Source organism: Peromyscus leucopus, chromosome 4 (assembly GCF_004664715.2).
Source record: "Peromyscus leucopus breed LL Stock chromosome 4, UCI_PerLeu_2.1, whole genome shotgun sequence".
In the NCBI taxonomy this organism is placed as follows: domain Eukaryota; kingdom Metazoa; phylum Chordata; class Mammalia; order Rodentia; family Cricetidae; genus Peromyscus; species Peromyscus leucopus.
Window position 1 is genome coordinate 43,545,601 of NC_051066.1, and position 27,137 is coordinate 43,572,737.

The 27,137-nt window shown below is 34.8% G+C and overlaps 1 protein-coding gene and 1 long non-coding RNA gene across 3 annotated transcripts in view; one reads left to right on the top strand and one right to left on the bottom strand.

Moving 5' to 3' along the window:
- The window catches only part of Scn7a (sodium voltage-gated channel alpha subunit 7), an 82,163-nt gene that overhangs the window by 19,336 nt on the left and 35,690 nt on the right, over nt 1-27,137 (bottom strand). Inside the window, 11 exon segments of the mRNA XM_037204844.1 lie at nt 71-225; nt 2,276-2,381; nt 5,580-6,017; nt 7,715-8,071; nt 8,606-8,776; nt 10,265-10,503; nt 11,515-11,611; nt 15,699-15,905; nt 20,763-20,904; nt 23,839-23,908; nt 25,213-25,419. Of these exon segments, the coding sequence (XP_037060739.1) occupies nt 71-225; nt 2,276-2,381; nt 5,580-6,017; nt 7,715-8,071; nt 8,606-8,776; nt 10,265-10,503; nt 11,515-11,611; nt 15,699-15,905; nt 20,763-20,904; nt 23,839-23,908; nt 25,213-25,419 (2,189 nt within the window).
- On the top strand, nt 219-7,899 carry LOC114697507. 2 transcript variants are annotated; one of them, XR_005091333.1, is made up of 3 exons: nt 219-448; nt 7,037-7,169; nt 7,818-7,899. It is a non-coding gene; the product is annotated as an uncharacterized LOC114697507 (long non-coding RNA). The 2 variants fall into 2 exon arrangements; XR_005091332.1 differs by lacking the exon at nt 219-448 and adding an exon at nt 2,388-2,475.

Below are 27,137 nucleotides of genomic sequence, written 5' to 3' on the forward strand. Positions count from 1 at the left end.
TAGAGACTACCTTGAATTCAAAGTCTTATAGAGTATTTTCACATGACGTTTATTGAAGCTGAGTGCTCACCAGAGTGCCTGTGCTGAGCAGAGTGACCATGCCAATGAAACACTTGAACCAGTTGTTTTCTACTATCTTGCAGCAAGTTTTCCTTATGTTCTTCCAAATATTTCCATTCCTAGATTCTCTACTGACTTGACCAGGTGAAGATTTTCGTTCATAACCTGCAATGGAGGAAACTGTTAGAAGTAAATGCCTAGAAGACTCACAAAGAGTAAACATCTCAAACTTTAGATGCTTTATCAATGACTTATTTACTGAATCTGCTATCGGTGGCCCGTGATTTCCACACACTTGTCTTTTACTGCTGCTCAGTGGTTTGTGATCAGTGAGGAGCAAAGAAGAACTGAACTTGTGGTTTTGGAAGAGGAGCAAATAACCAAGAAGGTAGATATAATAGAACGTCTCTCTACCTACGGAGAAGAGAATGAATGCAAATAAAAGCCAGTTACTCCATGCTACCCCAAATGTGCACATGTGTGTGATAGCTTGTGAATCACATTTTTAATACCCAGTGTGATGATTTAAGACACACTTACTTACATTAACACATATAATATTGTCACCCAAATTCCTTTGGAACTGATTTTCAGACAGCATGGAAATGGGAAACTTGAATGAGACAATTTGAAGAGGTAGTCAGGAATGCTGAGTACTTCATGGGTTGAGTATATGTAGCTGTAGGAAGCCTGTCTTCTTGTCGGAGAGAGCCAGTACAAGCAAATATGTGGCTCAACAAGGAAATGGTTATTTTAGATATGTTAATGTATGAATGTGAGTATTTTTTAATGTAAAGTTAAAAAAAAATTTCAGTATTTTTTAGTGTCAGATTAAGCTTCTTTCTAAAAATGAGGTCTATTTATACCTTTGTCTTAGGTGATTAATATTCTAGTATTTAAGTTGCTGAAATTTCATGTGTGTCTGTAAGGGGCCTTTTCCTATGCAGGTGAGTGTGAAGTTGATGCCGAGATGTCTTCCTCAATTGCTTCTACATCTGTGTTTTGAGACAGGTCTCTCACTGGACCTAGTTCTTACCATTCCAACCAGACTGGCTGGCTCCTTAGATCCCTGTCTTCTTCCCCAGCACTCGAATTGTTGACATATGCTTCCATGCGTGACTTTCACGTGGATGCTTGGGATCCAAATTCTGGTCATGTCATGGATTGTATAGCAAATGCTTTATCTTCTGAGTCATCTTTTCAGCCAAAATATATTTTTATTTTAAAGCTATTAATCAAGTATCTTTGGCAGTTAGTACTTTGATCACTTTTAATTGATTTCAAAAGTCTAAATATGTAGTAATTTATTAATCTTGCTAGGAAACACATTTGAACTATACAGTACTGAGAAGTATGTGTTATATATCTTAGGAGGTGAATAGCTTACTGAATTGTACATTGTAGACTTACTAATCTCTATGTAAAATATCTAAACATATCATTATGCTTCTGTTTCCTACAAAATTTATAGATATTTTGATTCAATTTTTAAAGTCTAAAATTATCTTATTTCACTTTAGAATATATGTGATATATGAAAGCATTTTAGGTTTTATATATATACATATATATATTCTAGTATTGATTTAGCTATACTTTGTTTTTCATGTTCTAGTGTAATATACTCAGTTGCACAACTACAGTATGGAATTAAATATTAACATTATAATCTTAATATTATGTATAGCGTGGATATTGCATTTGAGTAAATAGTATCAATATTATTCCACCAAAAGACAAGTGCTCAGAGTTTCTTTCTCTATCAACTATGTCAGTAACTATTTTTATAGGCATAATCAGGGAGCTAGGATAATGATGATGTTGATGACATTATAAGTGTTGCTATTCTAGGATTGGGCAAACAAACACTAATCTTTTTAACCATCTCATGAGGTTTTTCATTGTTTAGATTAGGAGGCAATGAGGGGAAGAGAAAACAGGCAGTAGATAGGGAGGTGAATCAACCTGTTGATTCCAGAGACAGTTTTGTAAATGCCACATCACACCGTGCTAAAGAGGATCTGTCTCTTTTCCCACAGATGACTTTTTTTTTCTTCATACTTACTGATCTGTTAAGTTATAGCTAGGCAAATAAATATACATTTCAAAACATATGCAAACTTTCTAGAATTCAGGTTAAAAGTAAACATTGCATTATTTAGGTTCAGAGAAATTTAGTATAATTTTGAAAATTTCCGAAGAAACTTCAACTTGCCATGTTTGTGAAGCTTTGGCTTTTCATGCTCATAGACCATTTCTTCTTCTTCAGAGATAGCAATATCAACTGTGCTGCATTCAGATGAACTAGACTGCTTCATTTTCTAGAAAAAAAGAGCCCCAACAAAAAGTTATTTGCTTCATTAGAAGTAAATATGATATATTGGAAGAATATTATCAAAGTCAAAAGACTTCAAGGTAATTTGGGTCTGATATTAAAATTTTTGTGTAACTAAAATTTGCTTTTTAAAATGGTTTGAAATACTTAAGTGCAAATAACATTAGATAAAAATCAAAGATTACCTAAAAAGCACTTTAATCACAGTTTAAAAAATAATTGCGTTTTGAATTTTAAGACTTTCACGAAGGCCACATAAAGGAAATTTAATTAGACAAAGAGTATCACAGTAAGCCATTCTTCTATGCTAATGTTAAATAGACAAGAATGCATTTCAATATAACTGTTAAATCTATTCCAAATAGACTTGTCTCTTCAACTCTGGATGTGAGGCTATCATGATGTGAAATGAGTAAAAACACACAGCAGTGTCCAGGACAGAATGGGGCAAATGGACAAGCCATGTAAGAGGCTCCTTGGGAAAGAGAGGGTTCTTCCCACTCATCCTTGACAAGGTTGATGGATCAAGATGATGTTTGCTTTATACATGTAGCAAATGCTTCAGTTTACCTTATTTTAATATAAACATAAACATATCATCCTTTAAACTTGCCAGGTTCCTATAACTTAGTAGCACCAAATAATATTGTCTAATTAAGACAAATCGAATATGAGTATATAAAAATAAAATTACGAATTCAGGATTATTTAGGTAGAGTTTGGAAAAGGACCTCAACAATGTTTGATCTTGTGCACAATCAGGATAATGGAAAGCTTTCTTTGCTTTAGTCTTTACACAGCCAGTTGTCATCTCAGCAAAAGTTGTTGCTTGAGCAAAGATGCAAAGTGGGCAGAGAAGTATTACTCAGACATATATATGTTTTTATTATTGAAATTTTATTTAGTTTTGGTGAAATAAAAACTGTATCAATGCATTTGTTTGCTGAAAGACCCTGAGTAAATGAAAAATAATATGCATGGACTCAGTTGTTTAAATGATACACCAGATGTATTTTTGAATATTTCAAACACTTGTACACAGTCTATAGATATGATCTTTCAACAGCTTTATTTTATTATATTGCAAATAGAACAAAATATAAATTATAGTAATTATTTTTGTAGTTTATTAAATATCATGAAAAATTAATTGTGACATGGCACTATATTATAAAAAATTTCTATAATCTGATATGTAATTTGTTCACTCTTATAATATGTACATACATAAATATTTTAATGGAAGGATAGATGTGCACAAATTAAAATATCATATCTCTTTAAATAGTGTGTTTTTCATGATTCATTTTTTAGGTCAATGTGCATTAATAATCTTGGGCTACATAATCGACAAAATACCTGACTAAATATATAGTTAAATATATACATAATGGAGTAAATCTTTAAGGCCTAATAAAGGCATAAATAATCATACAATATTATTCACAGATTCTGAAATCCTAATATTTACAGTTATTTTACATAATTGTTTTACCTTGTATTTTATGCTCTAGACTTTCTATTGATATTATCAAGAGTTTCCAAGGAACCACCAGTTAGTTGTACTGTGGTAAATATCAATTTTATCTAGAGATGTGCAGAAGCCAAGTCTTCAGAGAAGATAGAGATGTGTGGATGTGTGATGAATAGGGATTCCCATCATCTTGTGATTAATTAAGGGTAAATAAAGTCAAGACTATTGATACTCTCAAAGAAAACTGAGGCTACTTATTACCGGTCCTGAACTTATATCAGATGACAAATTTGAGGTGTTATAATAGACAGCATGTGCCAAAGTGGTAGAGCTCTGAGGGCAGAGATGCCAGGCACAATGGAGACATGGAAAAGACACAACTTGTTGTGGTGGTATTGTGTTTCCCAAAATATTGTGCAAGCCAGTAAACTTATCTGGGGTCAGAGACAGAACAGCCACAATATTAAACATGAGGATAGGCAGTGGTAGCACATGCCTTTAATCCTAGCATTCCAGAGGAAGAAATCCATGTGTTCAAGGATACAGCCAAGCATGGTGACTCACGCCTTTAATCCCAGAAAGCGAGCCTTTAATCCCAGGGAGTGATGGTAGAAAGCAGAAAGGTATATAAGGAATGAGGACCAGAAACTAGAAGCATTTGGCCTGGTTAAGCCTTTGACTGGTTAAGCATTTAGGCTTTTGAGCAGCAGTTCAGCTAAGACCCATGCTGGATGAGGACTCAGAGGCCTCCAGTCTGAGGAGACAAGATCAGCTGAGGATCTGGCAAGGTGAGGTAGCTGTGGCTTGTTCTGTCTCTCTGATCTACCAGCATTGACCCCAATAACTGGCCTCAGGTTTGATTTTATTAATAAGAACTTTTAAGATTCATGCTACAACTTGTCCTTCTCTGGGGCCTTTGAGTGACCTGAGATGATGCCCAATGAAACTCAAAGCAAAAAGCCTATAGCAGAGAGTGCTTGTTATAAGTATGATTTTCTTTTTATTGAACTGTACCTTTCATTAAATCATTAAGTTATTTGTAAATGGAAAGGATGCAACGTTAATTATTTTAGAAGCTAAGTGAACAATATCTAGACTACTAAAATGTGCCTGTTATTTTTTAAGTCAGGACTCTATAAAGTTATCAACTATTCACAATTCAAACTACTGATTTTTTTCTTTTAGTCTAAACTCAATACATATTTTATACACAGCAGACATGAATGGAGTAGAATTTAAGTCTTAGCAAGTAAGAAAGTATCATGGCCTCTTCAAAACTAGTCTCACATCTTTAAGATGGTAATGCACATGGCATTCAAGTCTCCCAGTCATACATATTGATTTCACAAACTTAGGTGCTTTAAAGGGGGTTTTCATCACCACAAATTGTCTTGCTTATTAGTTTCTAGAATTTCACAGTTACATCATCTAATATCTCTAGCAAGGTCACCCTATATTAGGCAAATTCTCTGTGCTACTATGATAATTTTCTTACTTCTTCCCTTCAAAAAGTATACCTTCATTTTCTGATGAGGAAACAAAAACTTGGATGTTTAAGTAATTTGGCCAAAACCATGAAATCCAGTAGTTAGGGAAGAAGGTGGAGTTGGGATCAAATGTGCAATCTAACTCTGTAATGCCAATATTGCTTTAATTTTTGAACAGAATCACAAATTCATGCAGAATTATGAATACAGGAGAACTGCTTACCTCTTTACTGTCTCCAATCCCAGACTTGCTTCGAGTCTCCTTGTTATCCAGATTTTCTATATCAGATTCTCCCGAAGCGATTGGCACAGTTTCTGAGACAGTGGGACTAGCGATCAGGGACTGGCTCTCTGATTCAGTGGCAGGGGTCTTCTCTGTGCCACTGCTCTTTTCCCTATATCTCAGGAACGTTTGGCTGTCACTCAGTTCAGAAAGGGTGTGGCCAGAAACATTCTCTTTAACACCTGTATCATTCATTTGGTCTCCTGCTTCTGTAGGAATAGTTCTTTTTGTGCACAATATTTTGAGAAGCACATGGTTTACTCCTTTCTTTATCCTGGCCATGGCAAGCTGAAAGTTTTTGGCTTCTTTGTTCACTTTTGGTATTGTAGCATCATATAAACTGAATGAGCTTACCAATGCCACAAAGAGGTAAAGTATCTTAAAAAAAAAAAAAAAGGAAAATGAGGCTTAATGTATCTTGATTGTTTCTTTTTATATGATTTAAAAGAGGCTTCTAATAATTCTGGTCTGAGACATGAAAACACGAATGCATCATGGTGCTCAGTGTCAGATGTGCTACCAGGATGTGTGCACAAACTTCCGTTGTTTTGTGGGTTGTTGTTGTTTATGCTGTTGTAGTTGTTTTGGTGCTACGGAATAAGCATGACGCCTTGTGACTGCTCGCAGGCATTTTACCCTACCAAACAAAATTAATTTGAAGTTGCCAGCACAGCCTATGTGGTTTGATTTATTTCTTTTTCCCAGGTAGGAAAGGTTTATAGATTTCACATCAAAAGGCCACTCTAGTTTAAGCCAAAGCTTGTTTCATCATGGAGACAGACTTTCTCAAATGTGAGAAAACAAATACAATCTTAGAAACAGCTAGTGTCACAAGTTTTACAGCCCAGTCCCAGGAAAAGAAACATGACCCTGTAAAGCAGAGTTTAAGCTCCAGGGAACTAGCCATGGTACTGAGTTCCACATCTAATACTTTCTAAACCACAGAGACATAGTCATTATGTAAAACATGTTCTCATTGTAAATGGATACATGTAAGTCATAGAAAAATAATTCAAAATCATTGTATATTAATTGTCAAGGCAACAGTAGCATGTATTTTGACTTTACTATCACTGAGAAATATAATCAGGGCCTGTTTAATTTACAGAAAAGGAAGTTTTAATCCTTTTTTCAATTGTTGTGTATGTATAATACTTTTAGATTATTATTTTTCCTTCTTTTTAAAAGTGTTTTAGCAAACACAACTATAAGAAAAAATCAAGTCAATTTTTAGTCTGTAAAAACATTTTAAAGAAAATTTTCATGCCTTATTATTTTTTTTAGAAGCAGTGAGGGTTCCTTATTCAATTAATTTGACAAGAGTTCAATGGTAAAGAAATTGAAAGGTAAAGCTTTCTTCCTTATGTAACACAACTTGTTCACCCATTGGTTTACAGTCATTGCTGTACTGTGTGGTCAAGTGATAATAAAAAAAATCATTCTGATGGTCAGGACAAGACTACATATCAATAACATCAGAATCTCTGGGTGTGGATTCGAGGCATGAGGACACCATTAACAATTCCTCAGGTAATGCCTGTGTGCAGGTAGGCTTGACAGCCAGGGTTACACTTTAGTGCTTCTTAAAAGTTAATGGATAAAAAAATCACTGGGAATAGAGTTACAAGGGGATTATGCTTCCATATGTCTGCATGGGGTTGGAGACTGCAAGGTCTAATCCTTTTCCACATGATGTCAAAGCTACTTTGGCTAACAAGATTATGAACTAGTGCAAATCAATAGAAATATGGTGGAAATCACACATGCAATTATAAAGAAAAGACATACTAGTGAATTTTATTAAACTACATGCACTTTAATATTATTATATCATAAATATAAAACTGTTAATAACACACACTCTTTTGGCATAAAACTTCAAATCCAGTATGTCTTTCTCAGTTATTGCATATTTCAAATTGGGACAATTGTATTTCAATTGATAAAATCACCAAGTACCCCCTATATTAGACAATTGAGCTATAAATCACTGGATCCCATCAACCCATCACATACAAATACATACAGTATACCAGGTACTTCCTTAAGAAAATATAAAGGAATGTAATACTTACCAATAAATTTCCAATTAAAATGACCATGATGTAAAAAGGAATACACCAAGACTGGCCTGCGACCTTCATACAGTCCCATAACGTCTCTATCCACTCTCCACAGAGAATTCGGAACACGTTCATGTAAGCATGGAAGAAGTCATTCATGTGCCAGCGGGGGAGCTGACAGTCTTCGTCTATGTGGCAGACACAGTCTTTGTAACTTTGACCAAACAGATTCATGCCGAACACAGCAGAGAAGTAAACGAATAAGAAGAGCAACAGGACCAAGTTTTTCAGGGCCATCAAGGTGTTACCAAGGATACGTACCAAATTCTCAAATGGTGGACCATATTTCCCCAGTTTAATAAATCTCAACTAATAATCAAATGCAAATTAAAAGAGAAACAACAATAAAAGGTCAGTGTTGATTATAATGCAAACTTGCATACTTAGTTTCATCAGAATTATGTAGTCATATATATATGGCCTTTAAATTCATACCAGTTTCAACATTATAACGAAAGACAAGTGACTATTTTACATTCATAATTCATCTTACACATTTTGTAATTTTATGCACTAAATCTATTCATATGTCTTTAACCTACTTGTTAAATCCCACTCAATATTGCACTTGTTATTGTGACATGTTTGGATTTTAATATGTGGTAGGGTAAATATACACTCTTCATTCTTGTTTTTCTTTATAACACATTGGGTATTCATAATATATTAAATTTCTCCCACATTTATACACACAGAAAATATTAAATACTAATTTCATGATGGAATTAATTTCACAGAGGATCCTAATATTTTCCTTTAAAATGTTTCAATAGTGTCATTTCATGTTCAAGAAAATAGGATATACTGTGATAAAATAAAAACTAGTTCTTAAATTCTACTTACCGGGAACAAAATAAAAATAGTTATCTCTTCAATACCTGCTAGGAAAATTTCTGTTAATCCAAAAAAGACAATTATACTGTCCAAAATATTCCATGTTACTTGGAAATACCCATATGGATGCATAGCGATGATCTTCAAAATCATTTCTATTGTATAGATTCCAATAAAAACCTAAAAGGCAACCAAACACATGTGTAAGAAGTGTTTCCAATGGCTGCACCTGACACTTGCATACAGACCTGTGAAGTGGGGTGAGCTTTATACTCTTGACGGCTGCACAGTTCTTTTCAGACCCTGGTTGGTTTCAGGGTCCGTATTATGATAAAGTCATACATGTTGTTTAATTTTCTAATTCAGGACCTCGTTTATGGAATATTATTATTTAACAAAAGCTATTCTTGGAAAACGAAGTATTTGATTAAAAGTTACTATATTTTAATAGCTCCTTTGGAGATAGAGCATATATTTTAAGACACATAAACACTCAACTCATGAAGGAATATGCCAGAACGAAAAAAGAGTCTGTGAATTTGATGGAGAGTGGGGGGGGGGATTTGAAGGGAGGAAAGGGAAGGGGGAAATGCTGTAATTATATTATAATCTAAAACCGTACATATATGATCTAGAAAGACTCCAGAATAAACTTATAGAAGTGATCATTTATAAGTTATACTGGCAGGAATTACTGAACTATTATTTTAACAATTTTATTTATTTTTTTGACAATTGTGTATGTGTGCCTGTGTGCGTGCGTGCGTGCGTGCGTGCGTGCGTGCGTGTGTGTGTGTGTGTGTGTGTGTGTGTGTGTGTGTGTGCAGATACATGGAGAGGCCAGAAGAATCAGATTCTTGCAGAAGCTGGTGTTACAGGCAGTTTTGAGCTGCCAGATGTAGATGCTGGAACTCTAGGAACTGAACTCAGGTCCTCTAACAGAATAGTATGCACTCTTAACCACTGAGCCAACTTGCCTGCATCCTGTTATTGTTTTAGTATCAAGGAAATGTATAGTTTGAAATGGGCGGCTGTTTTGTTTTATGTATGGTACTGAGTAACTAAATAACAAAAGGGGTTAAGAAATTTAGGCAACATACATTTGCCTGAGTGTTAACATGTTCATAAATCCATAGAAATCTATTTCATTTTCTTGCATTGTTATATGAAAAACTTTACATGAATCTCAAAGTACATTGTTAAAATGATAAACTCCGATATAAGATAAAAAGAAGCATTGGGACAAACTGGACCTGGTACTGCTGTAGTCAGGATTCAGAATTTAGAAGAAGAGTGCCAGTGTTATTACCACACCCCATGCTCTATGTTTATTATAGGATAGCCATACCTAGAATGTATGTTTGGGAATGATGAAACACTAAATCAAATCAATGAAACCCACTTAGTTTCATTGCCAGGGGGCAGGCCAGGATTCCAAATTTAAGTGACAGAATTTTGAACTCAAATTGTAAAAATTCTGATTAAAACAATATTTGCAATGTAGGGACAGAAATGAACATGATATAAACATAACATCTCATTCAACAGCAATACAATCTATACCTACAGCAACAGAGGGTTTGTAAGATAAAACAGTGAGGTTAGCAATTATTAAAAAAAAACAAAACCTAAAAGTATGGATGAAAACAATGTATGATGAGGTCTTACCAAGTTTCCAACTGTGAGGATATACATGATCTCCTCACTCATTGGAAAATGTTCAAGGGCTAGGAAACATATGTTTAAAATGATGCATATGACAATAAAAAGATCAGCAAATGGTTGTGCTATAATTCCATCAGCCAACTTGCTCAGTTTTATCCAACAGGGGCAGCAGTCCCAGATGCAGCACGTTTTAGTAAACTTATGCCAACACAGTGGGCATTTCTTCCTGGATATTTCTGGTTCTGAAATGAAAGATTGAAAAGCCAATTATTGAAAAAATGTTTAAATTCTTGATAGCAGACAAATTAAATGTTTTCATGCAAATGGTGCTACAGATCTTGATTTTGTGTCTGGAATTAGCAAACACAAATAGTCTATACTAATACATAACAAAGTAAAATTCATGTCCTCTATTTTGTTTATGATTACTGAGCTAAAAATTGTAATGTAAATGAAGCAAACAATGTATTAGTAGGAAAACAAAGTTCTCACAAGCCAAGTATGAGTAAGAATAACATGATTTTAAAATTCTAGATTTATATGCTTTATATTATAATAGCTTCTGAAATTGTCTGTGATAAAGAACCATTGGTTAGATGTAAAAACAAAAACTTATTTGAATCTAAAGAACCTTGAGGTATCATGATTATACAAGTGATCTTTGAAGAATATGGGATTAGGGTAAAGACCTCTACAATCAAAGTCTAGATGTAACCTCCCATCCCTACAGAAGTACTATCAGTCTGAAGCTGCCCAGGAGAAATACTAACTTGTTACATTAATTAGTGATGAAAATCTGAACCATGGAAACTGTAGCATGCAATTAATTGAAAAGACAAACTGCTCCTGTGGATCTAATTAGCAATGCATAGATTTTCAGATGATACTGAAACTTAGCCCATTACAAGAGCAACAGGAGGTGGATACAAAATGATTATGCTAAATACTGAAAATGATACTATACAGCTGTGATTTAATTCTACCTCCTTACGTATGTGTCTATTTCTCTCAAATTCAACTGGCACCACACGCGGTCTGTGATTATTCATTGGTACATTTTAATGACATTTTCCAATGTTGAAGAAACCTTATTCTGAATGTTTCTATATTGCTCATCCTAATAGCCTCACGCTTTTACTTATATTTTGCTTGCTACCACCTAGATTATAAAGAAACTGCCCAATTTTGTAAGAACAGATTTTGCAATTAGTTCCTCCATTACTGAGTAGAGTTCAAGTCGTTTTTCACTTTACCTCCTTTCTGTCTGAGGGTAGTCTCTTCCAAGATATCCAAGGTAGTGTTCTTCGAAGTTGGTGATCTTTTCTTCATTTCTATTTCTGTAGTTTTCATCTAAAAGAAGTTCAATGGGTTTTGTAGTAGCTAGTTCCTCACCCCCACACCTTTACAATGGACGTTAACAAAACATGGAATTTGGCCTTTCCACAGCCTCTTGCCTCCAGGGTCTTTCTGTGTTCCATCGCTAGTCTTCAAATGGTATTGGCCATAATAGAATTATTTATAATTAGTTGTACAATAAATGCTAAAATTTGAAGGCAGTCAAATGTTCTACTCTGAGCTGAACAATAAATAGAACAGAGTAGTAAATGTTAGCAGTGCTATCTATAGTTAAAAATAATTTAATAAATTTTACCGGATAATTATGGAATATCCAGTTGCCAAATATTCTACAGAGTAATCAGAATATTTCCCTAAAACTATAATCCTTTTGCTCAGGGACATACTAATTTTATAACTTGGCCAATTCTCTCAATACAATTAAAATTATTGGGAAATATGATTAACTCTTAAAGAATCTCCAGTAGTGGAATGCATTTAAAGGGTTGTTTGGATAGAATGTGCAGGACAGTAAATGAGTGGAACTTATCTAACTCCATAAAGGTATAATTTATTGCAGAACCTCATGTCCCTTCAGTAATGCTTCCAACATATTCTGTGCTTTGTTTATCTTCTATGTGTTTGTCATCTATTTATTGTTTGTTTGTATGTGTGGGGGGAGCGTTTGTGGGTGTGTATAGGTGTATGTGTGTAAGTGTGGGTTTGGGGTGTATGTAGGTGTGTGTGTGTGTGAGAGTGTGAGTTCGTGTGTGTGTGTGTGTGTGTGTGTGTGTGTAGGTATGTGTGTGAGTGAGAATTTGTGTGTGTAGGTGTATGAGAGTCTGTGTGTGTGAGTGTGTGTGTGTGTGTGTGTGTGTGTGTGTGTGTGTGTGTACATGACACAGCGCACATGTGAAAGTCAGAGGACATAGTTTTTCTGGAGTCAGTTCTCTTTTCTGCCATGTGGGTCCCTGGGATGAAACTCAGGCTACCAGTCTCGTTTGGGTTTTGCCAATTTTTGAAACAAACCTAAAATAGTTCTTGCATTGGAAAGCTACTTTAAAATCCCAGGCTTTGTTTTACAGATTCTTCAGTTTTACCCAATCAAAACAATTGAAGGAAGAACCACAGAAATCTTCTGGGATGGTATGTTGAAGTGCATACCCAGTAATGTTAAAACTGTCGCACAAGTCTAGAGATGACAAGCAGTTACAGTCTACCAATATACCAGACTCTGATTGACATAGTCTGCTACTTGTCAAATTCTGATATTGTGCATCTGATGCAGCTAAATAGAGATCAAGGATATCACTGCATTCACCTCAGTATATATTAAGAATCTCCAAATTTTACAGCAAGTAGAGGCAGATGATATTAATCTCACATACTGAGTTCTACCTCTGCATCTGGATGGAGACATGACATCCTGATTGGTATCCAAAATTAGAACATCTCATACCTTTGCCTTCTTCATTAAGAGTTATGTTTCATAAAATTACATTTTATTCTTATGAACTAGATTACATATTATGTGAGACATCTTTTCCTATAAATGTCATGTGTTCTATCTGGTTGTGGTATATAATCACTGAAGGATGGAGCCTGAGGAAGGAGAATGAACATCTTGTACTATATGAATGAGTTCTAGGCCAGTCACAATTACATTGTGAGACTTTATGTTAATAGAGAAACAAACAAAAAATAGAGATCAAGCATTATTACTCTGTAATGCTGACTGTGATAAATCAAAGCTATCTTTTATATGCTCTATGATACTGATGATAACCTTACTAACATTTCTTCTCATAACATGTTTTGCTGTCTAAAAATATTGATGCACTACACAGTGTTTTCTGTGTGTTTCATTTGGGCTTTATCCCACTTGTACAACAGGTAATATATATGGCATGCATTTTATTGATAAAGAAGCTGATGTTTCCAAGATTGATACAGTTGATGAATATCATGTGTCTATTATGTGGCTAAAGTGAACTAAATCCCACATTTATTTGACTGTACCATTGTGTTTTTAGCCAACAAAATTTTCAGCTTTCCTACAGTATGAGAATTTGTCTCATGTAGGCCATCTCTTTCTAATCCCATCTTTAGAACCAGAACTTGACCCATTTCAAAAGGTCACTTAGTAGCTGAATTATTTTCTCCTGGCATGTTATTATGTATAAATACAAATTAAAAGAAAAGAGATCTTATTAAAATGGATTTTACTTTCTTTTGCCAGAAAATTCTACATGGGAAATGTTCTAGGATTTTGTTAGTCTTTGTAACTGAAATATTTTAATAAAAACCAGGAAAGTTTCATTAAAACTAAATTTTACCAAAGTGAAAGAAGAAACAAGGAAATTCCGATGTTCTTTCATAATCAGAGCTATTTCATAATCAGAGCTAATAGAACACTTCATCTGGGAATAAGAGAAGTATTGTTAAGCTGTTGGGTACATTGAAATGTAGTGGCAAGCTCTTGAGATTCTGAAATTCCACTTTAAAACAAATTACACAGTCAACATGTCCTTCAGATTCTATGAGTTCAATCTGAAGTCTTGGGACTTGTAGAGACAGAAAGCTTTTGTAATTTCCTTCCCTACTACTTACTTATGAGTGATAATAGCCTCTTTTTGTACATGTTTTGTTCATACAGTCCATAATTGCTTCTTGTTCAATGGCATGCATGTTATGGGTACAAGAGTCTATGAAGTCACTGGGCACATTCTTACATCCTGTTATTCAAGTCCTACTTGGGGTACAGTTATTTCCCAGAGACTCTTCAGTGTTGATCACTACTTATATGGAGGGGTTAATCTTAAGCGGCTTTTCACTCAGAAGTAATTTTTGTATTAATGAAGCTCTCAGCTAGCCTTCCTCCAATTTCTAATGTCAAACCATTATTGGCCTTCTACTTTCCCCTATTTTCTCTTTCTACAGAAGAATTCCCAAATATATTTCCTCTCTAAATTTTGTTTTCTGTCTCAATTTTAACCAATTTCTAGTCTTCCTGTAAAGTATTTAATGGAAGAGGTGTGACCACTTCCAATACCATAACCAACTCCTTGTTGCATTTTTCTGACTCCTCATTCCTATTCACAAATGTGTATATTCATTTTAAAAAGGATTGTAAACAATCTCCTGAACACCACTTCTGCTAAAGCTTTCAGATTCACAGACTGAATTTTTATAGGAGGCTAATGATCTGGAAAATTATTTAGGTATAAGACTAGGGGATTTAAAATTAGAGTAAAATATTATTAGTTTTTATTATTATGGATTTAATTATCCATGGATAAAATACTTTCATATATCATGTTGTCACTTGTTTCTTGGTTAGGCCAGAGGTTAATTTCTTTTTTTGCTTTTCTGACATTAGCACTGTATTTTTTTAACCATTCTTAAGTATTTTATAGCAAAAATTGGGGGAGTCATCATTTAAAATTGAGCATGCAGTTTAAAGCTAATTATGATGTGCTATTTAAAGCATGTTCAAATTAATAAATTACATTTCTCTTAAGAGAAGTTAAGTTATAAGAAGACAACATATCAAGACTTTCTCATTAGCAGTAATGCAAATTTGGGTCAACAATTATACATATGAAATTCAAATACATTGGTTATTCTTACCCCATTATATTAAGATAGAAGAAGTATATAAAGGCCAGTAAAGTAAAAAAGCAAAAATGAGTCCCTTTTAGCGAAACCACACTATGAAATGCTTATTTTATTTTTAATGAAGTGTGTGTGTGTGTGTGTGTGTGTGTGTGTGTGTGGTGTGTATGTGTGTGTGTGTGTGTGTGTGTGTATGTGTGCTATTTGTGTACATTGGATACATGTGTCTGGGAGGTCCAGAAGAGAATATTAGAGTCCCTAGGAGCTGTAGTTTCAGGTAGTTGTGCTCTCGGATATGGATACTAGGCATGACACTCACATCTGCAGGAACAGTACATGATTAGCCATCTTTCCAGCCCCAACCAAAGCACCCTTTTCCCCTGATACTGTACAATACACAAATATGATCGTCTATCAGAAGGCCATATACTCCAAGACTTCAAGAAATTCTTCTAATATTATGAATCTTAAAATGATAAATTTGTACCTCAGCTGCTTCATTTCCTTCCTCGTGTTCTTTTATAGTCTGTTGAAATTTAGGTTCCGTGTCTCTGGGTTTCTCAGAAGTTCTCTGCTTTTCCTTTTCATAGGTCATAATAAGTATGCCCAAGAACAAACTGGCCATATAAAAGGCAAACCAGAAACTGATCACAACAAAAAATATCATGTAGATCTTTCCTGAAGCATAAAGGATCTGTGGAGAGGTTGGGACACAGAAGAAAGAGAGAACTACTATTTATCCTTATCTTTCTATGTTTTCCTCATTTAAGAAAAAAATAATTTTTTATAAAAGTAATTTAGTCATATATTCAACATAAACAAAGCATAATTCATGTCTTTCGGTATTACCTGAATAAATAAACAAAAACTACTTCAGTTTTAAATATACACATATGGTATAAAATATAGGCAATCAAATGAAGAGATAAAATTAGGAATTCCCTCAATTTATGGTGAATATTTGATTCAAGTCTTCATTACCAGAGTGAACACACCAAGGGAAAAAACTGGCCCTGTGTAATAAAGAAGCTGGAAAATACCAAAAGAGAAAATGCTTTCTCTCTTTATAAGAAACTTTCAAAATGTGCTACAAAGATCATTTTCTCTGCTCATTAATTTATGGGAAATTAACAATGTGCAAACTCAGGCTGATAAGAGAGGTGTTTCTCAGTCAATCAGAGCCTAGTTCTGATGAAGTCTTTCAGGAAAACTGATTAGAATACATGAGACTAATGTGATATAATTACAAAAAATATTTATGGAGAGTTGAATATAGAATTTTATATTTTTGAACTGAACAATATTATCTTTGATTTCATAATAATTACATATGCTAGATCAAAACAAATTTAGAAAAATGTAAGTAGAAAATACAATTGATTTATGTCCAATGATTAATGTGTATGAATGCAACTAAATGAAATATTTTTTTTATTTTTAAGCATACATTTGAATAAATAGAAAAATATTATCTAAGGAAAATATTTTATGACTAAAGAAGTTTAAGTTAGAGTAATAAGAAATGGCAAATTTATTCTGACAATGTCTTATTTACTTAGAACATGTTAGTCTTTAAAAAGTGATTTTAATAACCTGTTAGTACATTAGATAATTATTAATGATTTGATTAAATATTTATACCACTTAAGTAGCTGCTATTAACACTAATCCATTCAGTGGCCATGAGTGAACAGTTTAGGATTTGCTATAGGTCATAAACAATAAGGATCATATATTTCTTGTCTTACCAGTAACACTTGTATGTGATATTTAATACTATTTTCAATAGGCATCTAATAGTTAGACTTCGGAAATACTGTTCACAATCTTAGATGTAGGATAGATTAGATTTTTAGCATATGATTATAATATAGGTTAAAGTATACACACACAAACATACACACACACACACACACACATATATATATTTCCCCTTTTTTAATGTAGGAGTTGTTATACAGCTCAGGCCAGCTAGTATCAAATTTACAATCCTCTTGCCTCAGTGGCTAGCATTGCAGGTGTGCACCACCCATCTAGACTCAAAATATAAGTTTTTGTTAGAGTAACGGGGAAATTCTTGTTTTCTTAGGTCTCATTGTAAGACTGGCTAGTCTAGAACTGATTTCTTGGGGTTTGTATGAGGATAAAATGAAGCAAGCAAACAGAGTCCTTAGTACACGGTAAAGCCACAATAAACTTTAACTATTCTGTTGAACTCAACTGTGTTCATGAGGGCTGGAAACATTTTGCTCATATCTGTTCTAATGTGTTTCAAGGAATACCTGGGACAAACATAATATTGCATAAAACATGAGCTGTACTATTTGGGAACAACTACAAAATTTCTGAAGACTTGGACAATTGAGTTTAGAGAAATGATAAATAAAATCTACCATCAAATTAGCAATAATTGCACAATAATGATGCAGGGATCAGAAATTAAAGTCATGAGTATACTCTAAGCCTGAATGCTTACCAGATTCTCTTCCATTTTCCATTTAAAGGGTTGACTTTAAAATAATGCTACTAGATAGTTTTATAATACATTCTTGATTGTAAAAAAAAAAAAAAACAAGGGCTTCATTATTATACAGATTGATGTAGTGCACAACATTTCACTTACTGTTGTTTTTCTTAAATTAATATAGGACAAAATCTTTTTGGGAAAGCTTGCTTCCTAATGAGGGAAATATCTGAACAAATACTTAAAATGGCACATTATGAGGATGAGTACATTGCATTCTTTCTGAAAGGCATGAGGGAAAGCCCAAAAGGGAGTTTGACTCTTATTCATGATGGAAGAAAACTATCATTTTTGTGGAGTTTAAAATATACATGGAAACAAGTACAAGAAAAGATCATTCAGGAAAAGTCTTATTTCATTATCAAACACAGCAGATATCTTAAAGGGCACTACATCATACATATGGGCTTTGAACAAAAGTCCAAAGACGAACACACATAATAAAAAAGTATTTTGAGGGAAGGTAATTTAGTAAAGTAGCAAGACACTTTTAGAAATAAGAAGCTCTAAGTGCCGTGGAAGAAGCACAGACACTTGTCATAAATGGTAGAAAATAAAAATGTAAACACTACCATAATAAAGTTAGAAAATCAGTTTACACAACAAAAATATGTTACTTGAGAAATTAATAACTTTCTTTTGGCACACAACTTTAACACTAGCCCTCAGGAGGCAGAAACAGGTAGACATCTATTAATTCAAGTCCAGCCTATCTACACAGAGAGCTCCAGGCCAGCCAGCTATACAGAGAGAGACTCTGTTTTAAAAAACAAATAACAACAACAACAAAAGAAAAAACAAAAATAATAAAACAAGAAACAAACAAGCAAATAAGAAATTCATAATGCAAGTTCTACTTTATACATGTGTAGTATGCTTGATTTCCATTTAGAAATACATTGTCAACCTATGCTTAAATTGCATTACATTATTCAATCATTTTTAAAGACTTATTTTAGTTTTCAATTTCTCTCTCTCTCTCTCTCTCTCTCTCTCTCTCTCTCTCTCTCTCTCTCTCTCTCTGTGTGTGTGTGTGGTCTGCATGTGTGTTTTCACACATACTTGGAGGTGCATATAGAGATAAGAAGAGAGCACCAAATTCCCTGAAGCTGGAAATATAGGGGTTTGTGAGCCACCTGATAAAGGTCCTGGGAAACAAATTCAGGTCCTTTGAAAGACCAGAAAGTTCTCTAATCTACTGAGCAATCTCTGCAGACTGTATCCTATCATTTTTAAGGACCACAAGTGCACACATAGACACACATCACAGTTCAGACATAATAGAAATAAGCATATTAGGTATGTGACTTGCTACAGAACACTATTCTTCAAACATAACTACTGTCATTTTCACCAAAGCTTGAGAGACTCTCTGCTAGAGACCCTCACTATCAGACCTACTGACTGCTGACATTGTAGATGGGGATGGTTATTGGAACCTCACCTGAGACTATAGCCATTCTCTATTGTACTGTATACAAGCACTCTATATATAATTCTGCCCTAAAGGTATATGTGTCCAAGTAGACTCTGGAGGTTCTATAACATATGAATGTGGATTTTGGTCTATCAAGGGCACCCTATCTCAGGGGTTAAGACATTTAAAAAATTATTTATTTATTACATAATTACATGTACAGTACTCTGTCTGCATGTGTGCCTGCATGCCAGAAGAGGACATCACACCTCATAGATGGTTGTGAGCCACCCCGTGCTTACTGGGAATTGAACTCAGGGCCTCTGGAAGAGGAGCCAATGCTCTTAACCTCTGAGCCATATCTTCAGCCAAAGACATTTGTTTATATTGACCAAGTGAAACACCTCTCTAAACACAACATGTGTTTAAAAGAAGAATATTCTCAACTCTAAAAAACTTTTACAATTCAGAGTGACAACTCTTTCTTCTGTTATCTTCTAATATTAGCTATCCTGCTTTGGAAAATAACATCATATAACTCACAGTAATGAAGATGGTCTTTAAAGGAACTCTGAACCTTTATCATAGCAAGTGTCATCCCTTGCTGAGATACTGCTACACAAAATTAGTGATGAGGGCAAATTCTTAAAATTTGGATATTGTGTTCATAACAAGACTTCTGTCATCACAACTACATCACTGTTTAATATTTAAGTAGAAAGCATAAAATGAAATAAAAATAAATAGAAAATTTCACTTAATAAATTAATGCTTAATGTGGGCCAATTTCATAGACTCACAATATTTTGATTCAATAGTTATTACATAGAAATTCACTTTGTAAATATCAGATATATCAAACATGTCAGCATTACGGCCTTTGGAGCAGGAAAGTGAGCTCCATTGGGTACATTTGGAAATTTGGGGACCTTATTAAATTCACTCAAATTTTACTTTCTTATATAAAAAAATAAGTAAACATATGTTCTCAATAAATTCATGCAGGGCTGAAAGTGTATATGTTGCATATGTGCTTATTGTGTCTGACCAGGCAAATACCATAACTCAGCATGACACACACACCACAGCAAATGACTGTTTCCATTGGGACTGTGTGGCTGGTAGTGCTGAGGCTTCTGCCACTGCCCGGTGTGCAGAAAAAATATGAGAATGCAAGGGGCAAGATCAGACTCCCAAATCTGAGTGTTTTCACTATTGAATTGTATCACTTTGGCACCACTGAAAAGCTGGAATGCCCTAAGTGAGACCCTTGTAAACTAGGGTCTATGCATTGACCGTGGAGCATTGTAAAGATGAACTATTAAAGACCAAACACAGACAGGGCACAGGAGTTGATGGAGAGTTTCACATTCAGTAGCTATGATTCTTGGCTTTGTCCTTGAATTCTTCTTCACAAAAATCCACCCTCCTCTGTCTTCGTGTGTGTGTGTGTGTGTGTGTGTGTGTGTGTGTGTGTGTGTGTGTGTAGTCACAATTTCTTTTTAACAACTTGATTACATTTTGGATTGTATTATGCAAGGATGGAGAAGATAACTTTAACACCTGCAGATTATGCTATCTGCAGATTATCTCAGGTTATCTCTTCTTACCTGGTGATAAAGCAATTCAGGGTAATCCTGGGTCATCAATCGAAACAAAGCAAGTAAGGCCCAACCAAAATTGTCAAAACTCGTGAAGCCATCGTCAGGATTGCTGCCCTCTTTCACACACACATAACCTTCGGGACATTGGCTAAAGAAGACAAAAAAAGAAAGAAATGTCCCCTATCAAGTAACTTTCAGGCAAAGGAGCAATCAGAAATACTATCTACACTCTGCCCAACAGCATAGAGCTATCCCCTGCACAAAGGTAAAAATTGTCTTTTTAAAGAAAACACTAAAATCAGTTGATAAGTATTCTCAAGTTGGCTTTTAAGGAGCCATTCTTTAAAGATTGATTTAATTGACAAAAATGTATATATTTATCACATATATGCTTTATATAGCTATACATTGTTGAATGGCTAATTTAGGCTAATATTTGCATAGTTCATAAATCTACAGTGACCATCGCAAGAATATTTACAAGGTTCAAAAATATAATATACTGTTATTATTCATACTTTTTGTTGTTCAAAATCAAATTGAAGAAGCTGCAAATGTGGCTCAGCAGTAAACTGTTTGTCTAGCATTTTGAGTCCTTGAGTTCAAGCCATAACACCATAACACAGGAGAGAGAAAGAGAGAAAGAGAGAGAGAGAGAGAGAGAGAGGAGGTGGGGGAGGGTGGAAAGATTGGAAAATCTCTGAATGTTGTAGTGAAAGTATAAATATTAAAAAATAGCACTGATAAAAATAAACTACAATATTTGAGGGCTTAATTTTCAAGTGAGCTCACCTCAGAACCTCAGTTTCCATTATTTGAGGGTGAGAAAACATTTGTCACATTAATAATTGAAAAGCAGAGTGAGAACTTGTGGAAAAGAGCACATTAAATATTTATTTCCTTCCCTTTCAGGGAGTTCTCAAACTTTTATCTATATAAGGTTGGAGTAACATGGCTCATTATGGTATTGGCTCAATAAATGCTATTTTCTTCTACACAAGCCTTTGTGTAGTTTCTCCCTGACATTATTTTGGGATTGGCCAAGTTATGTGCCTTAGATACACAAGGGACGAAGCAGTGGTTTAAAAACACTTGTGTACTGAGGTTTGTTGGACTGAAGTCCCAAGAGTTAGAGCAAAGGCATGTTTGTTGTTACAGCCATCAACCAATTTAGGGTACCTTACCATGCTGATAACTATGGTGTTAGAGGTGAAAATACCATGTGATTTTTATTTATTGTCTTGAAATATAACAATTGTGTTGTTAATATTCGTAGCCAGATGCCTTCATAAGACATATGGATTATATTTGCAGTGGAGGGTTACTGAATATGATGCTATAGGACCAAAAGCTAGACTTCAGGATAGAATGGAAGCTACGTGATAAAACTTCTGAATCACCCTATGTTATATAGACTATATAACTGTGCTTTCCCTTGCCTGGTGCTTTAGTCAATTTCCAGAATGTAAAGGGAAAAAAGAATGAAATAAAGGAGCCTATAGGTTGGTGGCCCATCTCAACTGAGAGAAAAGCAACAAAGACCATGGCCAAGTCCACGTGGCTGGCAGTGGCTTGTTGTTATTCTTTTATTTGTTCCAGTATACTCTACAGGACACAGCCAGCAAGATGGTTATGTGGGTTAAGTCACTTGCCACCCAGCCTGGTCACCTAAGCTCACTTCTCTGGACTCCCATGATAGTAGAGTGAATCAACTCTTGCAAGTTCTCCTCTGATCTCCATGTGTGCCATGGCACATACCCTGGCATATATGTAATAAAAGGAGTTCATATTAGCAACACATGAGAATTATGTTACAGTACTGAATAATTATCTAATAAAATTTTAAAGTAATTTTATTAATGTAAAATACATATATAAAATGCATATAGACACCAAATAAGTAAAATAACAGTATATGTTCAAAGTTTCTCTTCTTTAAAAGCTGACATATATCAGAGTATACATGTCAGCCATATATCAGAGTACCTAAGTCAGTCCCATGCAGGCTCCCTGGTTTTTGGCTCAGATGCTGTGAGCTCCTTTGAGCCCAGGTTAGTTGATTTTATGAGTTTTCTTGTGGTGTCCTTGACCCCTCTGGCTCCTACAATCTTTTCTTACAATCTCCTTCAGGATTTTCTGAGCTCTGCCTAATGTTTGGCTGTGGGTCTGTATCTGTTTCCATCAGTTGCTGGATAAAGCCTCTCTGGTGACAACATGTTACAGTTGTGTAGCTTGGTCTATTTGTGGGAACAGGGGCTGTCTCCAACTTTTTTATTGGCCTTTGGGACCCTACTCCTCATACCAGGTTGCCTTGCCCAGTCTTAATACATGGGGAGGTGCTTAGTCTTACTGCAACTTTATATGCCATGTTTTGGTGACCCATTGGAGACTGCCCTTTCCTAATCAGAAACAGAGGAGGAGTGGATTGGGGGTGGGAACAGAGGGCAGGGTGGGAAAGGGAGGGACTGAGAGAAGAGGAAGAGGTGAAACTGTGGCTGAGATGTAAAATAAATATGTAAATAACTTTATTAAAAAATAGTGACAGAAAAAAGCTCACAACCAAAGAGCTAGTGTATATCATTCTTTGTTAATTGCTGGTGCTAGGACTCACTGAAAACGAATCAGATCTTCACTGGCTTTCCATCCATATAATTTCCTAGCTTCTTAATGGTGATGGTATTAGGAGGTGAGCCTCTTGGTGACAGAGTAGGTCACAATGAATTCACAATGAATATGATTAAAGTTTTTACAGAGATCTGAGAAACTTTGTCCTGCTTAAACTATGAAGATAAACCCAAAAGTCACCCTCTATGTGCCAACAGAGCAAGCCTCATAGCCAATTATTGGGCACTTGGATCTGAAGATTTAAGTCTGCCTGTCTGAAGAATGCATTTCTATTGTTTTCTAAGACTTGTGATCTATGGAATTTTGCTAAAACCTTCTCAGACAGAAAAGGACAGCTCTCCTTCATAGCTTTGATAACAAAGTAAGAAAATATAATCAATTGAGAATAGTAGTAAATCAAATATTCATTCGCTGTGGAAGTAGTGACATGTTAGAAGAAAGCATTAACCATACCTACCCAGCATCTGTTGCGTTGCCACAGAGGAGAGCAGATCTCTCTCCTTCCAAATAGTAGAAGTTTGCTCTTTCTGAAAAAATGAGAAAGAAATGAGGTTCAATGTTTAATCTTGAGTCAGCCACAGGGAGCCCTTCTGGATTTCCACAGGAGTCACACATCTGCCTATGTCCTAATATTTCAGAAATACAACATTTCCTGTAATTCTTAAGATATCATTGACAAAATGGAAGAGATTGGCAGGCTTCAAAGTAGTATGCATTAAGAAAGAGTTTTAAAATTACAATATTGTGCTTTAATAAGAGTGTAAAGAGCAAGAGTCCTGTTTGGTTAGTTTGTTTTTGTTTCCTCAATAACCAATAAAGTAGCAATAGCTGTTTATTTTAAATAATTAGCATATTTTAGTTATCACATCGGAAAAACCAGCGGGTACTGGTACTTAGGAACAGGATCTAATGTGCATCTCCCTTGTACATTATTGGGATGTATATGAAATGAAACATTTAGCTTCTTCATGTACTTACAATTCCCTGTTACAGCACAGCCATACTATGCAGTTGGCCAGGGAGCTCAAATATTACGATTTCTTCTAGTGTTTATGAAACACAAAATATAAATGAAATTAACTAGAGGAGCTATAAGATTATCTTTTTATCAGGAAAACACAGACATATTCCCCAAATATTGCCAATGTGGAGGCCTAACATGAGACAAGACTCCAATATTATGAACTCTTACTCTTTCAAGGCAGTCTTTGCCTGGCTAGAATCCCAGTTTCCCTGCCTAGGAGTTATAAAGTCCTGGGACATAATTTAATTCCTTTATTTTCCTGTTCTGTTGTTCATGATAGCACAGCTATTACTATGTCTCTTCTGAAAAAGTCATGATGAATATACATGTATTTACTGATGTCTGAATGCTAAGAAATTATATTTCATTTATTGTTTTATGTCTGAAACATTTTGTTTACTCTAAAAATCAGAACTAAAATATTTTAAAAGTACATCAGTAACTAAAATCTAATCATTGTAAGAATTTAATATTAAGGTGATATTCTGACTTTTAGTGTAACCACAAACATTATAACAGATAAACAAAAAATTACACTTTAATAAACAATTCTTTAAATAATGACAAAAAATAAACTTTAAGTTCTCTGGAATGAATTTAAAAATAAAATTTGCATGACTTTACAAAATTTAGGTTCTCCTGATTAACTGTCTGAAAATTGGGAAAATTATTATTTTGATTGGAAAAAGACAAAAAAAAACAGATTAAAATTAGTTCTTGAGTATAGTTATAACATGTATAATTTGCCCAGAAATTGATGTTCATTTCTCTAGAGACTTCTCTATCATTAGATAGAGTCACTCTTACCTGAAATATAATACTGGATTCCAGTTCTGTTGTGCAGGGTTTCATTTTTATTTTCTTGGGGCCAATGCAGACATTTGTGCTTTAGATTACCCATGAAGAGACCCATCCCAAGTAGAGAAAATACAGTCAGAAAAAACAGAGTTAGGACAATGGCACCAAGTAGTTTCTTCAAACACTGGGCCAGGGTCGCCACAACTGACAGCAAGCCTGCAAAGAAAGATGCATGCTTTTAACCTAAGACAGAGAGACCTATTTCCAACAAAGCAGTTACAGCAAATTTCTCCAGTGGCAAACATCCGTCCCTTTTGAAATCAATACATTTGCCTTTCATTCTAGTTCCTATTGCCTGGATCTAACAAATACAAATAAAGTCATGGCAAGAGGGTTCTCTGTGTCATTACTAGCTATGATACTTGATGAGATCATTCAGAGACACCATTTTAAGCGGGTGCTTGTTGGAATCTTGTCATGTCAATACCCAGGCTGTTCACACAGCAAGGCAAGACAAATAGACTTTGATTTCAAGTATTGTGTCTGAATTATCTAGTAGAACTACTTTTCTGTTTTTAAAGGCTTCTTTTCATTACCAACTCAAAGAAACAAGTTCTAATATATTTTTTCTTCTTCAAGGTCACCAGTCATGCAGAATACAGAATGTGGTTTTCTCTACTTTGTTAATCCACCTCACCATAGTATGAAGTCTTCCTTCATACTATGCCTTTGTTTGGTGCATTGATAATAACACATTTTACTTACATGACCACTTAATATTCATCTAGCATCTTATAATTCATGTCAGTTTTCATCTTAAAATGTGTGGATAGGTCTGTTTTATCGAATTTTCGTCTTCTGCCTGACAGAATTTGGATTTCCTTTTGTTGCAATCCTCAAAATCAGATGACTGTTTCAGTCAGGTGTATGTCTTATACTGGTAAGCACAGGTTCTGTTGGTTGATGTGTGCACCAGCCAATGGGTGCAACATCCATGCTGTGCCACAGTGAATCGTCACACACTTGTGCACTTATGGGCAGCACTAATTAGATTCAAGGGTAAATTAATAACAAAAAATTTTGGGCATTGAGATGGAGGTGGAGTGGGGTCCCAGAGTGAGTTGGAGGGAGGTGACAGTAGATGAGTATGATCAGTAAGCAATAAAAGCAAAACAATTTTTAAAGACTAAAAAACATTTTTAAATTGAAGAAAATACCATATGCTTTTTTGTTGTTTCTAATTAATGCACAGATGAAATGACTTTCTTCCTACTGATGCACTTCTCTTCCTGTCTTGTATTATCTGTGCATGTGTCAATATTGCAGTAGGCTAGCAGGTGCCCTACTCTGCTTTCTTTGGCAAGGAAGAGATACCTATGACATATCCATCCCCAACTCTAGTGGCATGTCTTTCTTGAACTGACTAAAACTTGTTGATCTTTTTTTAAAAAATCCCTCTTATGAAGATAAAAATGCTCCCATTTTATGTTCTTCTTGTTCTCAGGATACAAAGAAAGTTAAAGTGTTATGTTTCCACCAGAGCAAAACTATTTGCTTTCTTCTCTAGCTTTGGTTGGATTGCCATGCCACAAACTACCTTTGTTAAACATATTTATTGGGCTGTAATTCGGAGATCCTAAAATACCCACACTTAATGCATGCAACTTGATGTTTTAAAATATTTATAGATCGGTTTTTCATCACATTACTCTCTAGTCTACTTGTCTTTTTTGCTCAGCCTAGATTTCAATTTCCTAATGTGGTCACATCTGTTTTCCACAGAGTTTTGACCAGGAAAGTTACCTGTAGGTCTCACTATTGCTATATTTCACCCACGTTGGGTGTCCTTACCTATTGATTTCATTGTACTGTATGATTCACTACAGCCCAGTGAACTTGCTCTACTCTGTTTGTGTGTGTGTGTGTGTGTGTGT